Source organism: Pantherophis guttatus, chromosome 4 (genome assembly GCF_059756535.1).
Source record: "Pantherophis guttatus breed Tessera chromosome 4, ASM5975653v1, whole genome shotgun sequence".
Lineage (NCBI taxonomy): Eukaryota > Metazoa > Chordata > Lepidosauria > Squamata > Colubridae > Pantherophis > Pantherophis guttatus.
Genome location: NC_142066.1, coordinates 57037921 through 57054649, shown reverse-complemented (window position 1 = coordinate 57054649; position 16729 = coordinate 57037921). Strand labels below are relative to the sequence as shown.

Here is a 16729-nt window from a genome sequence, read left to right as displayed (position 1 = left end):
TTGAATTGAAGTAATTGAATTCAGGTAGAAGAAGTAGATTGACAGAGCTGTGGCTTTTTTTAAAGCTCTTCCATCTAATAGCATTAAAATCAGATACATTGCTGAAATAAAGGAAAGAGATTCTGGAAGAAGATACATGATAAGTGTTAAGAAAAGGGGGAGTTAATTTATATTTAATTTCTTCAGTTTATATTCCAGGTGAAGAAAATAAATTTAGGAAGAGCGTTTAAGGGAGATTCATCAAGGGAAAGGACTAATTACCATACATGATTCTCTGTAATCTTTCTCCTTCCTGTTAATATTATATGGACATAGGAATCCAGTGTTTTTCTTGAAATTAATTTCATCCTAGCTATATACCGTGTTTCCCCGAAAATAAGAACCTCTCTTATATTTTTTTGAACCCTGAAATAAGCGCTTGGTGTTATTGCCATGTGCTCAAAAGCTCGATTGGGCTTATTATCAGGGGATGTCTTATTTTGGGGAAAACAAGGTATATGTTAGTTTCTTACTTTATCTGGATGTCAAAAGCTAACATTGAATTGCTACATTTACCTCTTATTAATTTTAGTCCATTTTGATTTTCTTTTTAAAAGATGAGACATTATGCTTGTTGTGTTTTGTCCCTACAAGCACTAATGGTTCCTTGCTGTTTTAACCTGTTGCTAGGCCTGTTCATCCTAACATATTAGTATTTCTGTTAGTTTACATGTGTAATGCATCATCCAGTCTATGCTTGAGCTCATTTTATTTATATATACTTTGATTATTTTTAATTTGTTAATATTTTAAATTTGAACTTTTGTATTTTTACTAACTTTGCTATACTTTTTTAGTTTAATAATGGCTGCATGTTTTAATTTTCATATATATGTGTGTGTATATATATATGTGTGTGTGTGTGCTTGTATATATATCTATATATATGCATATATATGTGTGTGCATATATATATTTATATATATATATATATATATACTACATATATAGATATTTATGTATGTATTTTTTTTATTTGTAAAAAAAACAATCAAATCTAACATGGATTTTGCTCTGATTGTGTTTTGGTTTCTAGTGGTGGGGCAAGTCTGACACTTAACAACTTAATGTGCTCTCTTCAAAGTCTGACACACAAACAAGTAAAAAATAAACTAAACACATTGTTAGTTAGTTTGTTTGTTTATTTGTTTTTACAAAAATCAAGTGGCGCTTTTTAGGTGATGGATATGATTGTATAACTAGATTGATTTAATGCTTTTTAAATGTCAATTTCTTTATTTTTCCCCATTGCTTTTTTTTCCTATTATGCACAAAAGTTGCCCAGCACACCATCAGAAAGTATGATGATCCTTCCTGAACTCTGTTCCTGTGGAAAAATCTTACTAGCAGGTGTTCTAGTTTTTTTGTTTTGTTCTTATGTAAATATCTTTTCCCTTTTATTGGGCAATTGTTGCCCTTAAGTAGTTCTTATTTCATTTATTTTGCATGCATACATGTAGAAAATTACCTTGTTCGCCATGTGTTGAAATGTCATTGTAAAAGAAGAACATATTATTGGAATATTTTTGGTTTGTTTCTCTCTTCTGTCTGTCAGGATAATATTGGACACCGCTTGCTACAGAAGCATGGTTGGAAGCTGGGCCAAGGCTTGGGGAAATCTCTTCAAGGTAAGTAAATATATATATATATATATATATATATGTAAAACCATTAAAATATTCAGTGTCCTTCAAATTAAATTTCCAGTTTAGATTCTTTCCCTCCCTTCTTGCCCTTGTACTTATCAAGTTTTACATTTATCATTATTACACTCAGTTTCTCTTCATATATATTAGTCAAGTATTCTGAATTATGTATGTATATAAGGTTTTATTTAAGGGAAGTTGAAAGCTGGATATTGCAGCTTTTATTTACCGTATTTTTCGGAGTATAAGACGCACCGGAGTATAAGACGCACCTACCTTTTTTGGTTGTTGTTTTTTTTAAAAGTTTTTTTTTTTTTTTTTTTTGACAAACACACATACAAACATACAATGTATTTTCTTTGAACAGAGTGTTTGGCTGGTTCACAAATTTAAACAGTGTTTAGTCATTTCAATTAAATTTACAATTTCTATATTTCCTTTTTGCCATATTTATTCCTCATCTATTTTTTTAAAAAACCAATATTACCCTTCATTCTCATCTCTAATCTTAATCAAATTCAATTTTTCCCTTCTATTCTATATTATACCTCTTCCCATTGTCATCTATTTTTATATCCATCCTCATATTGGTTAATTATTTAGTATTACAATTGTTTAATACAAATTCAACATTTTTATATAAATCAATTAGTTATAACTATGTTTTTTGTATATTAATCAATATGAACATGAATATTCCAATTATTTCCATTCAATCCAATTTCTTACAAATCAATTAATTATATTTACCAATAATAATAAACCAAATAATTTTCCCCATATATTCCTCCAAACCACAATTTAACCATTTCTGCTTTCAAAACAATATACAATTAATAGTATTTCAATTATTACAATTCCCTAGTTAAATAGAGCTTTTTTTTCTTTTGTGTTTTAAAATCTTGAACCTCCTCTTTTGCCCTAAATTTCCCATTGTTTGCACCTACCTTTTTTGGTGAGGAAAAAGAAAAAGAAATCTCTCTCTGCCTCATTTTGTCATGTTGCAGCAAAGACCCTGCTGTACTTTCAGTTTCGTTTTTTCAGCATAGCTAGGGAAAAAAAATATGCTCCAGCACTTTTTGCAGCAAGCAGGAGAGCCCTGCGCAAAACAGCTGAGAGCAAATCAGCTGAGAGTCGGGAGGCCGATCTAATCAACTTGTGCTAATTAACCTATGCTGAAGCTGAAAGGGGCTGTTTTTTCTTGCTGTTTGCTTGCAAGAAGGTAACTGCTGCGAGGCACAGGCCAAAGGGTGGGGGGCAGTGGGTGGGCAGGGCTACATTCGGTGTATAAGACGCACCTAAATTTTCACCCCCTTTTGGGGGGTAAAAAGGTGCGTCTTATACTCCGAAAAATACGGTAGTATGGATGGGAAACCCACGCATCATTCTGTTGTTGACACAAATTGTTTAGTCATTGTGTCACCATGATTTTATCATCACCTTTGGTGGATGAAACATAAGAAAAAATGCAATAAATCTCCTTTCCAGAAAATAGTTATTTTTTAACCTAGGAGGTGATTTTCAACCTTAGATACCTAGATTTTAGGCTAAAATTGAATATTGTCTGCATTGCATTAGACAAAAATTGAATATTGTCTGCATTCGAGATATAAGACTTGAAACTACCATAGTAATGTTAATTTAAATAGTAAGTTTCAAAACCTACAGAAATTTGATTAATACAAATTATTTGTTGCTGTAATTTATTCACTTGACGTTGCTTCTGAGAGATTACACATTTTGCTTAGAAGAATGTTTATTATAATTAGCGTTGACCCAATACAAACTTCTGATTTTTTCTTCCCAGTTTGATTCCCCACCCTATCACACATCAGCCCATATAACCTAGGTATACTATATGTACATATATTGAATGTTACTTTTTTTAAAGCTGTGGTACACTTCAGTTAGGTAGCCAGGTTTTTGATAACCAATACAAAGTTAGTGAGTAGCCACAAAGCCATTTAGGATAGGTAAAATAACAAGGTCATTCTGAAAGTAGAATCCAAACATATATTGGAACTTACTACATTGCCTATCCTCTAATATGTTTCATTCCTATTATGCTCCAGTGAAGTTTACCCATTAATGAAAGTGGTCAGATTTTTTTATACTATATGAACAATCCAGAATAATTATTAAGTGCTGCCTAGCAAGCTAAGTTATATTTATATGAATAAGAAAGTTCCCTGGTTAATTGATTGTCAGGGTAATGATGATTTAATAGCTGGACCAGCTGCTGTAATGCTGTAATACTGTAATATTGTAATGATGATGCAGTGGTAGTAATGAGTCAGCAGGGTTATTTGACTGTTACCACTTTAAGAGTCTATATTATAAGAGAGGCCCCGTTGGGGCGTATCTCTCTCCCCCTGTGTGCTTCTGTGCTGTAAATTGCTGATTGACTGTTTGACCTTTGCGTAGTACTTGTATGTATATATTCTTTGTAGATAAACCACTATTTGAAGACAAACCTGTTTACTGTATTTTGCTCCTGGGTTGTCTCAAAATTGTCACACTGTGCACACTCTGACAGATTAAGGTATAGAAGTGGTTTCATACGGTTCCTGAATTGGAAAGACTGTTATTTCCGAAGAACAAAATTGATTGCAGAAAGTTACAATGAAAATATGAATTCCTAAACTACATTGTCTGATGTTTATTTGTGAAACTGCAAATTAGTTCAATTTAAGATTAAACACACTCACAAACCTGAGTGTGAGTGTGTGTGTGTGTGTGATATTTCTACTGTATCACACATGATACTTTTAACATATTCTGTATTTACTGAATTTAAAGCTAAAATCTTTTGGAAATACTTCAGAGAGATGCTCTAGAATGCATGCAAGCATGTTTTTAGTATTTTTTTAATTATTAAAATGTCTCTTTTCTCAGGTTTGCAATGGCTTTTCCCTTCTGTCATTGCATTTGTATGCATACATGTTGCTTTGTTTCACTGTGTTACAAAAGCAAAACAACTGTGTATGCCTACACATGCAGGAGCAATTTCTAAAGCAGCCCTGTGAGTCTGAAAGATCTTGGTTGCTATAATGATTTTAAAAATTGCTTCATCAACACTGCAGCACACTTTGAAGAACCTCTTTTGAAAGCTATTGTCTATTAGCTTTCATTATTTATATGTCCCTGCTGACATGAATCAGTGTTACAATTATCTGAACTCCTGCATAGGAGCTATCTAGAAGACTCATTTTAAGATTCCTATCTAATGAGAATTGGTATATTAAAATCTACCCATTAAAATCTATCCAAGAACAGTAACTGAAATTTCTAAAAAGTAAAATAGAGGTATTTTAACTTTTTGTTCTTTAGAGAAAATACTGTAATAGAGTAATAGTATTACTCTAAAATACTAATACTTTAGAGAAAATAGCAGAATTTATTTTTTTAAAAACATAACTATTCAATACTTTTATAGGTATTTAATGTAGCTAATTCAGCCACATTATTCTATTTTTCATGCTAGATTTTTGTACTTGTAACCTCTAGTTAATGTCCTCCTCTGCTAAATGATCTTGATGCTCTAAAAAGGAATTTATATGGTCACCCATCTTAATTTGGTTAAGAAGTGGTACCTAATAATACATAAAGTAACACTAAATAAATAAACAATAATGCAATGTAATCAAGCTTCCTGGTAAACAAACCATAAGAATATTCCTCTTTTTCTTTTATACTGGCTTTCTGTGAACTAACAAACTGGCAGGCCTTTTCTCTGATAATGAAAGCTATTTATTAAAACATATCTTAACACTCCAAGTAGTAATCATTATATTCATATTTGAAATACTGTACAATACATACATGCTATCATATTCACTTCTTATATCCCTAAATTGGGGAACGTCTATGGATAGTGAGAGGAAGAGATCATGTTGAAACCACATAGGGATTTTTTCATTGAGAAACTGAAAGATCGAAACTGAAAATAAAGTGGTTTCCCTAAATGGAGGCAGTAGCCCACAGACAGCCCTGGCTGATCTCTTAAAAAGCTAAATAGATAGGACATAACTAATACTTGTTCTGGAGATTACAGGAAAGCCTATGGTTGAAGGCTAGTAGTTGAAAACATTATATGGGTAAACTGCTTCTGTGTTATTGCCAAAAATATGAATTTGTTCAGGTAACGACCAGCAACAGAGTGCTTTTATTTTACCTTCTTCCTGAAATAGCCCATGGTGACATATAAAAAGAAAGAATAATAAATGATTTATAACAAATAGCTTGTTTGATAAAGTGATTGACAGTAAAACAAGATGGTATAAGAAGGAACAGGAAAATTCAGTAAAATGGTTGCAGACGGATTAAGTGTTTGTCGTAATTTAATGTCCACAAGACAAGGAAGACTACAGCTTTAATCATGAACAGTCACTTATAATATTAGAATTGGAAGTATCAGTCATTTTTTTCCCTGTTTTCTGCCTTGCTGTTCTTCATTTGCCTATTGATCCTGGGAATTTCTAAGAAAGCTGCAGTGATTATTCCTGTGGCCTTACATTTAACAAGGAGATACTTATTCGGTGAGGAATAATACTCAGTACTTTTGCTCTAAGTCCTAAATATTTGGAAGCAAAATGGTTAGAAAGAACCCAGTCACAGAAAACACTATGATGGCTGTTCCCCCAGAACACATAACAAATGAATTTTTATAGAATCATTTTCATTCAGTATTTCTTGTTTGTTCTATGTACAAGCAAGTGTTAACTCTTAATGTCTACATGGACAAATTCATGCAGCTTCCTGAAAAATATTTTTGCTACTGATATTTTCCTAGGACTAAAAGACAGTAACTAGCCCAAAGTCATCCTTTTGGCTTCTGTACCTAAGGTTGAACTAGCACTCAGGATTTGCATTGCTACTTCAGCACCTTAACCTCTAGACCAAACTATATTTCATAACATTGAAAATATCACACTCAAATTTTCTAACACCCTTAAAAAAAATAATCTAGTTTTAGAAGACACATTGAGTTTGTAATTATCTACTTTTAACAGATTAACAGAGTTGGAAGGGATCTTGGAGGTCTCCTAGTTCAATCCCCTGCTCTGGCAGGAAACCTTATAGCACAGGGGTGTCAAATTCAATTTCTTTGAGGGATGGATCAGCATTATGGTTGCCCTCAAAGGGCCAGGTGGGTGTGATTGAGTAGTCATGTGACTGCGTGGGCATGGCCAACTCGGCCTGGCCCGCTTGACGCCGCTCACATCAAGGGGCACCTGTGATGGGCCAGACAAGGCTGGGAGGGGTGATCCAGGGTGAGCGTCAAAGCGTGGGGGGCCCCAGCAGAGCATCGTTGCTTGCATGCAGCTGGGAGGGTGCTTGTGGGGGGGGTGTCAAATGGTGCTGGGGCACGATGTGGGGGCATCTGAACTGCCTGTTCGGTTTTAGGCTGAAGTCCAGGCACAGGGGCAATGCAGTGGGGAGAGGTCAAAATGGGAAGCCCATGCCCACTGCTGCCTGCCCATTGCCCACAGTGGCTTCCCATTTCCACCCCCCTCCCCATTGCAGTTTGTGCAGTACTGTTCAACCCCCCCAGGCACCCTCCTCAACTGTACACAAGCACCAATGCCCTGCAGTTTGTGCAGTACTGTAATGCAAGATCACACAAGATCAATAGCCCTGATCTTGCACTACAATAGTTTATGCTTTTGTTCTCTGCAAACTGAGGCTTGTACCAAATCCGACTGAAGAGTATGAGATTTTGCGACAGTGAAATTGCCTTGCTTGAAGGTTCCCATTGGCTTGAAAATACCTTACACACCATTCCAGTTTTCCAATCAAGAAGAACGTTTACAAGCCGAGGTTTCAAGCAAGGCAATTTCACTGCCCCAAAGTCTTGTGGGCTTGCAAACGCTTCTCATGCTGAGATTGGGACAGTAAAAAAGGTGTTTGCAAGCCGATGGGAGGTTTGAAGCAAGGGATTTCACCACCCCAAAATCTTGTTGGCTTGCAAATGCTTTTCATGCCGTCCCAATCTTCCTCCGAGGAAGGGAGGAGGGCAGGAGGATTGGCAGCACTGCCACCAGCCATGACTTTCCTACACTGGGGTGGCACAGTCCCAGTGAAAGGAAGCTGCGAGGCCAAGCCAGAGAGTGGGGCATGGAGGTGCTGGTGCAGACGCGGCGCTGATCCACAACCTGGTGCAGCCATCCGGGTGGAACATGGTCAACCTTAGATCTGACCTGCATGGCTGCCCTGGAGCCAGTGAGGGACACCTCACCGTCTTGGCCCCACCCCTGACCAAACCTCATCTGCTGGCACCACCTCAGAGTGCAGGGCATGGGGCAGGGCTCTGGCAGACTTTCCTCCACCCACAGATCGGGAAACCCAGACCAGCTTTGCCAGTGTAACTCCTGCCTAATGGATTCAAAGGACGGGTATCAGGGGCAGGCTCTAGGCACGAGCTTTCCAATGGGGGGCAGGATCTGTTCCAGTAAAAGGAAAGCACTGCCAGTATCTTCCCTCTCCCCCCGTCCCTTTCTGAGCCTGGCCTCACAGCCCATGATGTTTCCCTTTCACTGAGACAGCCCCAGCCCCCGCATGGGAAAGCCACGGCCGCTGGTAGCACAACCACCAGCAGCACTGCCAAACTCACCCCCTGGGCTGTGGGGCCATCCTGGAAACAGCGAAGGACCAGCCTGCATCACCTCAGCCTGGCCCAGGCCGATCAGGCACTCGTGCCAGCCATCCAGTCCTGATTGCAGTCAGCCTTAGATCTGACCCACATAGCTGTCCCAGAGCCAGCGAGAAATCACCCCACTGCCTTGGCCCCATCCCCTGGGCATCCACACAGGAGGCAGCGAGCGCTGGCGTCCTGGATGAAAGGGAAGCACTCAGGATGCAGTCAGCCAATGGGGCAAGATGGTCCCCAGGGATGCCAGGCCCCGTGTGCGCTCGCTGCCTCTTATGCACGTGCCTAAGGGAGTGGGCCCAGTGGTGGGTTTCAAATTTTTTTACTACCGGTTCTGTGGGTATGGCTTGATGGTCATGTGACTGGGTGGCCTGGCTTGGTGGGCATGTGACTGGGTGGGCATGGCCAACTTGACGTCACTCACGTCAAGGGTTAAGGTTAGGGTGCCTGGCCTCAAAGGCCTCAACAAGATACAATTTCCCTGTCTATTTATTTACTACTACTGAACATCCAAAATATATTATTTAATCCTATGTATATATGCCATATGTGTACATACATATTACATAGTATAGAGTGTGTATAGGCACACAAAAACTATATATACTATATGTGTATGTACGTACACCCCCTCTCTCTCTTCCTCCCTCCCTCCCTCTCTCTCTCTCCTAAAACTATACACATTCAACCTCACTTACTACATTGGAAAAACATATCCAGAGTCCACTTTTACTATATTAGAAAAACATATCCAGAGTCCAGTTTCTGCCACATATTTAACTATAATCTCTGTACACTTAGAACATTACACACACCTTCATATGTTCTTCTCTAGCTTGCACGTGACTGTTAAAGCCAAGAAAAGTCATGGATTGAGTAAAATGTGGTGAAGCTCACTTAACAACTAAGCTCTTGCTTAGCAACCAAAATTATGGGCTCAGTTGTAGACATAAGTCAGAGACTATCTCTGCCTTCCTCTGCATGGCAGCCTTGTTCTAGTAAACTCACTCTTCTTTCTGGCAATTTTCCATATTTAGAGGCACCAAAATAATCCAGATGATATAAGGTTTCCTGCTGGAGCAGGGGGTTGGACTAGATGGCCTCCAAGGTCCCTTCCAGCTCTAGATTGCTATCCTGTTTCAAAGCATCTTGAAGGAAGGCACGTCTAGTGCCAGGGTTTGAGGTCCTTCCTTCCTCTTCTTTCTCTCTTTCTCTCTCTCTCTCTCTCTCTCTCTTACCCTTCCTTCCTTCCTCTTTCTTTCTCTTTCTTCTTTCTTTCTTTCTTTCTTTCTTTCTTTCTTTCTTTCTTTCTTTCTTTCTTTCTCTCTCTCCCTTCCTCTTTCTTTCTTGTCTCTCTCTCTCCCTTCCTCTTCCTCTTTCTTTCTTTCTTTTTTCTTTCTTTCCTCTCTCTCTCTCTCCCTTCCTCTTTCCTTCTTTCTCTTTCTTTCTCTTTCTCTTTTTTCTCTCTCTCCCCTTCCTTTCTCTTTCTTCCTCTTTCTTTGTCTCTTTCTTTCTTTGTGTCTCTCTTCCTTTCTCTTTTTCTTTCTTTCTTTCCTTCCTTTTTCTTTCTTTCTTTCTTTCTTTTCTCTCTCCCTTTCTCTTTCTTTCTCTTTCTTTGTCTCTTTCTCTCTCTCTCCCTCTCCCTCCCTCCCTCCCTCCCTCTCTCTCTCTCCCTCCCTCCCTTCCCTTCCTCCTGAAATGTCAGCAAAACCCACCATTTTGTTCCTAAGGTGGTCTAGGGCAGGGGTCTCCAGCTTTGGCAATTTTAAGACTTGTGGACTTCAACTCCCAGAATTCCTCAGCCAGCAAAGCTTTGTTATTTTTTACTTTCGTCACAAGCCTTAGTTCATTTTGAGCCTTAGCTTTCCTGATTTTCCTGACATCTTTGCAGGCTCCAGGCTATTTGCTGATATTCTATCTTAGTTGTGTGCCCCTCTTTCCACTTTTTATACTTGTCCTTTTTTATCTTTCAATTTATTTGACAGTTCTTTCCACAGCCATGCTGGTTTCTTTTGAGAGCTGTTATGTTTCTTCTTCATTGGAATTATGCTAGACTGGGCTTTTATAATCTCATTTTTCAAAATTTCCCAAGCTTCTTGGATTGTTTTTCCCTTGAGGATTCTCACCCATAAAATCTTTCCCAAGCTGTCTCTAGGTTTATTGAAATCAGCTCTCTTAAAGTCCAAGACTCTAGTTTGACTTTGTTCTATTGTTTGTGCTTGTATAATATTGAATTCCAATATTGCATGATCATTCTCCCCCAAGATACCGGTAACTTCAACACTTCTATCATTTCATCTCTTTAGTGAGAATTAAGCCCAATATGGCTGGCCCTCTAGTTCCCTTCTCTACATTTTTGGAGACTGCTTATTCCTCATACTTAGTGCAATTAATGAAATTACATCTTAGAGAGTAAAAATAGACGATGTCCCATGAGCCATATGTTAGGATAACTAATATATTCTTTGTCACCAGAATGATGAAGTCAACTGGAAGGAGAATTCTTCTAGTGAAAAAGTAGGGTCAAAAAGAATTCCTTTTTGAAAGTAAAGTCCTTCAGTTTTTGGCTATACCTTCTTAAAAAGAACAATAACTTGTGGTCAATTTCTGCTTCTGGAGAAGAACATGAAAAGATAAGAAATAAGTCAAGATGACAAGAAAATCTCACAACGTGATCTTTATCCTGACTTTGTTACAGTCACGAAGCACTGAGAGTAGATTGTATAGAGAATATTGTAGTAGGATCATAAAACATTTGAGGATTATGGATTGCTGTATACTCTGGCATGCTGCCTTACAGTACCAATAAGTAGAAAAAGGGAGATAGTCCCATTCATCTATTATCTGAGAAAAAGAAGAGTTACCAAGCACAGAAGTATAGCTGGACAGTCCTTATAGCGATTTCACAGACGTCACGGATAAGCGCTGTTTCCCATACAACATTAAGAATGAGAAGTGGTTTCTTCTGATTGACTTGGATGCAGTGCTTAATTGTGCTACTTCTACTCTCAGGAATGCAGTGAGGAGAAGGAGCAGCCATAGTTATATGTCTATGGAGGGAAAGGCGAACCATTATGGGGAATGCAGATATGCAAACCTCTGTTTTATTTCCAGTTATTTTGTCCCTGAAGGAAAAGGTGCAATAGCATATGGACATGCTTCTCTGAGCAACAGAGAACATCACTGCTTTCTCTTTCTATGAACATACAAAATCTTGTTTTGAGCTGAAAAATTGGTCAGCTAGGAAATATTCATAATGCACACATTTAGAGGTTGTGCCTCTAAATGTGCCATCATCTCAGTTAAAAAGTTGTCCATGACTAATCCATTTATTTAATCTTACTCATTATCTACATCTCCTTCTTCCTCATATCTCTCCTTTTAATCAAACAAAAACAGATGCAGGAGACAAGAAAGAAATTCAAGAACATGAGGAAGAGGAAGGATAGATGTGGGAAGGATGTCAACCATCACCAGCAGCAGCTCACTTAGGATTTGTCAGAAGTATCTAGGTTCCATAGTTTCAACAGCAGTGTCAAGCTCAATTCTCTTGCCAAATGAAATGGAAACAGGAAGGTCTAGGGCAGGTATCGGCAACGCACAGTTCCGGAGCCGCATGTGGCTCTGTGGTCCTCTGGTGATCCCATCACTGGTTGGCCCTGCCCCTTGCCCTCCCCCCTGAGAAGGTAAGGGCCACAGCGGTGGATGGAGACTCGCTCCATAGCCCAGAGTGGGAGCAAAGCAGCTCTGTACTTGCCCTTGTTGGTGCAGCGCACATCTCAGTTGCTCAGGGAGACACGTGACTTTCTGCCCTGAGAAACTGGCCCAGCTGCAGCTGATGCCACTGCTCTCACCACCTCCATGGCCTGCTCGCTGCTCTTGCAGTGCCTTGCGCAGCAGACTTAAATTTAGTGCGCTTGCAGTGGAGGAGATGACGTCCCCTCCTCCTCCTGGAGCCCATTACGACATGGAGCATCAGCTGCAGCTGGGCCAGGCCAGTGTCTCAGGGCAGAGAGAAAGTAGTGCGTCTCCCCAAACGACCGAGGTGTGCCGAGCACCAACAAAGGCCAGACGAAGAGTCAAGTACAGGGCCACTTCGCTTCCACTCTGGAATATGGAGCGAGTCACCATCCGCCGTCCTTAACTTCTCAGGCGAGGAGTGATTGGGAGGAGAGGGCGAGGGGTGGGGCCAGCCAGTGGTGGATTCAGCTGACAGGAAGCCACAGCAAGGGGGTGAAAGAGCTTCATTTATCTGGGAACCTGAAATGACTCTTGATTTAAATCATATGGTAAAAAGCACCCAAAGAAGAAAGTACAACATCAAAAAAAAAAAAAAAACATCCAACCCTCGCCTGTTTTTTGAAATGGTTCAAGAGGGAACACACACAAACAAGAGAGATGAGAGAGATGACGGAAAGAGAAGTGAGAGAAAGAGAGAGAAAGAGATAGGGAGAAAAAGAGTGAGAGATGAAAGGGAGAGAAAGATGAGAGAGAGAAAAAGAGAGACGCAGAGAGAGAGAGACCCGTTTCCCGGAGAAAAGAAAATACCGGGAGTCACAAAACCTGGGTAGGTATGGCTGGGTGTGTGTGTGTGTCATGTGACTGGGTGGGAGTGAGTGATGTCGAATTGGCCATGCCCACCCAGGTTTTGTGGCTCCCGGTGTTTTCTGTGGGAAACAGGTCCAAATGGTTCTGAGTGTTTAAGGTTGCAGACCCCTGGTCTAGGGAAACCCTGTGATTTCTGCTGTGAACAGGAAGACAGTGAGTATTCTAAAGATGAAGCTTGCCTATCCACATTTTACAAATTGTTCAAACCAAAACTATATTCCAAGTTGCTTAGCAAGGTGACGAAGATTCTCAAGGCAGTAATAGGCAAATGTCAAAGTACATTCAGTTTGTGCCTAATAATCAATGGCTTCAGAAATCTTCCCAGAGAACTTTTTGGAAACAGAATTGATTTCCCCCTTTTTCTTTAACTTAGTGCTTAAGGACATGAAGAGAGAACCAATCAAACCTTCATTCCTCTCCAGCCAATCTTCATCCCTCCCCTAACCAACAAATCATCTTGCCATAGAAAATAGACATACTGAGTATCCTAGTCATAGATGATCCAGTCATGACTCCAGTATTCAGTAGATTAAATGGAACTCTCTCAAGGATCCACACAATTAGATCATAGAAAAGGTTTCATGAGGTTGCAATTCAAGCAGCAAAAAATACTTTGTTATGATTAAGGGCCCAGTATTGTGGGCATGTTCTCTCTTTCCAGAGGAGTCAGTAAATAAGGTAGATTTGGATAAAGTAGTAATTAATGGCAGCTTTATTTATGTTCTTCATACATAGACACAATTCTATTCTCAACCAGAACTGTAATATCAAGCATGGGTCTTCATCAGAGTCTGTGGCATAAAACCTAGGAGGTAGATGATCATGCCAAACAGTGGTGGGTTTCAGATTTTTTTACTACCGGTTCTGTGGGTGTGGCTTGGTGAGCATGACATGGCTTGGTGGGTGTGGCAGGGGAAGGATACTGTAAAATCTCCATTTCTACCCCACTCCAGGGGAAGGATACTGCAGAATCCCCATTTCTTCCCAATCAGCTGGGACTCGGGAGGTAGAGAATAGATGGGAGAGGGGCCAGTCAGAGGTGGTATTTACCGGTTCTCCGAACTACTCAAAATTTCCACTGCCAGGTCTCCAGAACTGGTCAGAACCTGCTGCAACCCACCTCTGATGCCAAAGCAGAGTTCACTTCCTTCCTGAGAGGCAAGTTATTAGCAGGTCTCTAGCACAAGGTCAAAAGCACTTCTCTTAAAAGATAAAAATTTCTTCCATCTAAATAAAAGACATATGTTGCAGAGTATGCTGTCAATTGCCTTCTAAAATTAGATGCCATAGAGTGTATGCCTGTGCCATTTCCCAGGTCTGTTTTCTATCTTTTTCATAATTTTCCAAATTGGGGGTTGAAAAGCAATTCTAAACCTCAGTATTTTGAAAAGTTTCATTAAACAGAGAACATTCAAGATGGAAATCCTGAAATCAGTCAAATTCAGTGTAGGGTATTGGCAAATATGTTGGTTAAAGACTTGGAACACTCAGCCATGGAAATTCATTAAATGGTTTTGTTCCAATTACATTCTCTCATCCCACTTACCTCATAAGAAAAAAATAGGAGTACTATATATGTTTCATGAATTCTCTGAGAAAAGATTAGGTTCATCAGGAAATTTATTAGCTTCAGCAAATTTATCAAAAACCTATTTCCATGTTTCTATCAGGTCAGTCAGGATTTATTAGCTTTGTTTACAATGTTCCAAATCAACGGGATTTCTCTTTGAATGGATTCAATCCCATGTATATGCCTTTACTTCCACCTAGTTCAGTCATTGTACCTGATGAAATGACCTGCAACTCACAAAACCTAAACCTTTAATTCTTAGGAAAGAAGCTACAAGACTTCTGATTTTTGTATCATCATATACTAACAATGGGTTTTTTTGAGAAACAAATTGTTAAAAACTTTTTATTAAAAAGTTTTACAAAGAAAAATTTTCCCCCCAATATTCCCCCCACCCTTTTCCCCTCCCCACCACCCCACCACCCCTTCCCCCCATCCCACCCTCCCCCCCAGACTTCCCAGAGCAAAATACAGGGTATTTCAGTTAACAATCATAAACTAAATTAACCTAACTATTCTTGAACTACCAAATCCCCCCCTGAAACCTTAACTCCACTATGGATAACGTAATACTTCTAAAATTTAACATTCATTCATAAGCTATTTGATATTTTCTTGTCTGATACTTATTTTGAATATAATCAATCCATCTTCTCCATTCCGATATATATCTTTCTTGTGTATAGTCCTTCAAATACGCTGAAAAAGTACACTTTTTGATGAGCTTACCAGAGAAAGCAGCCCAAATCCTACATTGGTGACTCATTCTAGTCGATGTTTTCAAGAAGGTCTGCTCAAGAAACCAATCAGAACACTAAGTGGGACACCCCTTTTGAAAATAGAGGATGTGATCATTCCATGATCCATACTTATTTTCTGTCAGTCAACTGAAACTCAGAGCTGCGCATCCGACTTAAATTGCCTTGATGCCCAGAGTAAAAAGTGTCAAGTCTTGATACATAGAGGTAGCATCTCAATAAGGGCCAGGTAAATTACCAAAGAAGATCAAGATTTTTGAAGCACTAGAAAGTGGTCACTTTAGCAGAAAGGTGTCTTCTTTTGATACCAGCAGAATACATAAAGGTGTCAGGAAATATTACATAGTACATATCCAATCTCAAGGAGAATCAGGCCTCAGCTGTTGAACTTTTTGTAAATGCAAACAAGCAAAAATACTTTTTCCAGAACAGCAGAGCATAAGTGGTCAATGCATTGCATTCATCCTTTTGGCCTCTGGGACTATTCTGTCTATTCCCATCCCGTACCAGTATTAGCCAGAATATCTCATAACATAATTTTTTTGAAGAGCTAGATCCTTTCATTGTTCTTTGCTGACTACAGAGGACATAGTTTTGAGGTCGGATGAATATGAACAAGGAACACACATGGCACCCAGACACCTATTCCAGGGACCTATTCATCATCGAAGCTTAGGCTGACTCTGAATATGTCTCTCTAATAGAATAACCAGATGTTATTCTTGAGCAGTGTCTTAATAATGGGGTCAAAAATTTCCATTCCTTGAGGCACTTAAATACAATAGTGATCTCTGCTAGGCATACTGCATATAGTGCAGGAAACAGCAAATAGAAATTGATTCATATATTTCCGGATTCTTCAGATTCCTTCAGCAAGGACTGGAAAGTAGGTTGGTGTCCAATGTATTATGGAGATAAATTATGCTGAGCAGGTGTTTATTCAAATCTTTCCAGTTTCTGCTTTTGTTGAATAATTTGATGATCTAGAATTCTTAATATATAATGTAGCAAAGCATGTATAATCTCTTGTGACAATAAAAGAATTCTGATTGGAAATGTAGAAATTTCTTTGTTCTATTCTTGCCTCCCCACAAGAATGAGAAAAGCCCATAATCAATTTAGTACCATGTTTCCCCGAAAATACGACATGTCCTGAAAATAAGGCCAAGCCTGATTTTTGGGGTGGGCATAAAATATACGCCCGCCCCTGAAAATAAGCCCTAGTGAAGGGGTGGGCATGGCCAGCATAGGTGACTTCCCTAGTCACCTCCTAGAGGTTCAGCCCCATAATTATTGCCTGCTGATCAGCTGAGCCAGTGAGGGCTGTGCAACTCGGCCCAGATCTCCAGAGCACCTCCCCAGCTGCTGGCCGCCTTCCCCTATTCCTGCCGATCATTCTTTACTTGGGATTGCAGCACAGACACTCATCCCCAAAATGCTCCATCTGAAGCCTTCAACC

The 16729-nt window shown here is 39.4% G+C and overlaps 1 protein-coding gene across 7 annotated transcripts in view; it reads left to right on the top strand.

The window, feature by feature from the left end:
• Window positions 1-16729, top strand: part of GPATCH8 (G-patch domain containing 8) — a 107776-nt gene that overhangs the window by 46119 nt on the left and 44928 nt on the right. For 5 of the 7 annotated variants that reach the window (XM_087892243.1, XM_087892240.1, XM_087892239.1 and 2 more), the window contains 2 exons: window positions 1317-1389; window positions 1595-1667. Coding sequence is in view for 1 of the 7 variants with exons in the window: in XM_034416050.3 (XP_034271941.1) it covers window positions 1595-1667 (73 nt within the window). In the remaining 6 variants the exon portion in view is untranslated. The remainder of the gene's footprint in view (window positions 1-1316; window positions 1390-1594; window positions 1668-16729) is intronic. The other 2 variants (XM_034416050.3, XM_087892238.1) reach the window with 1 other exon arrangement.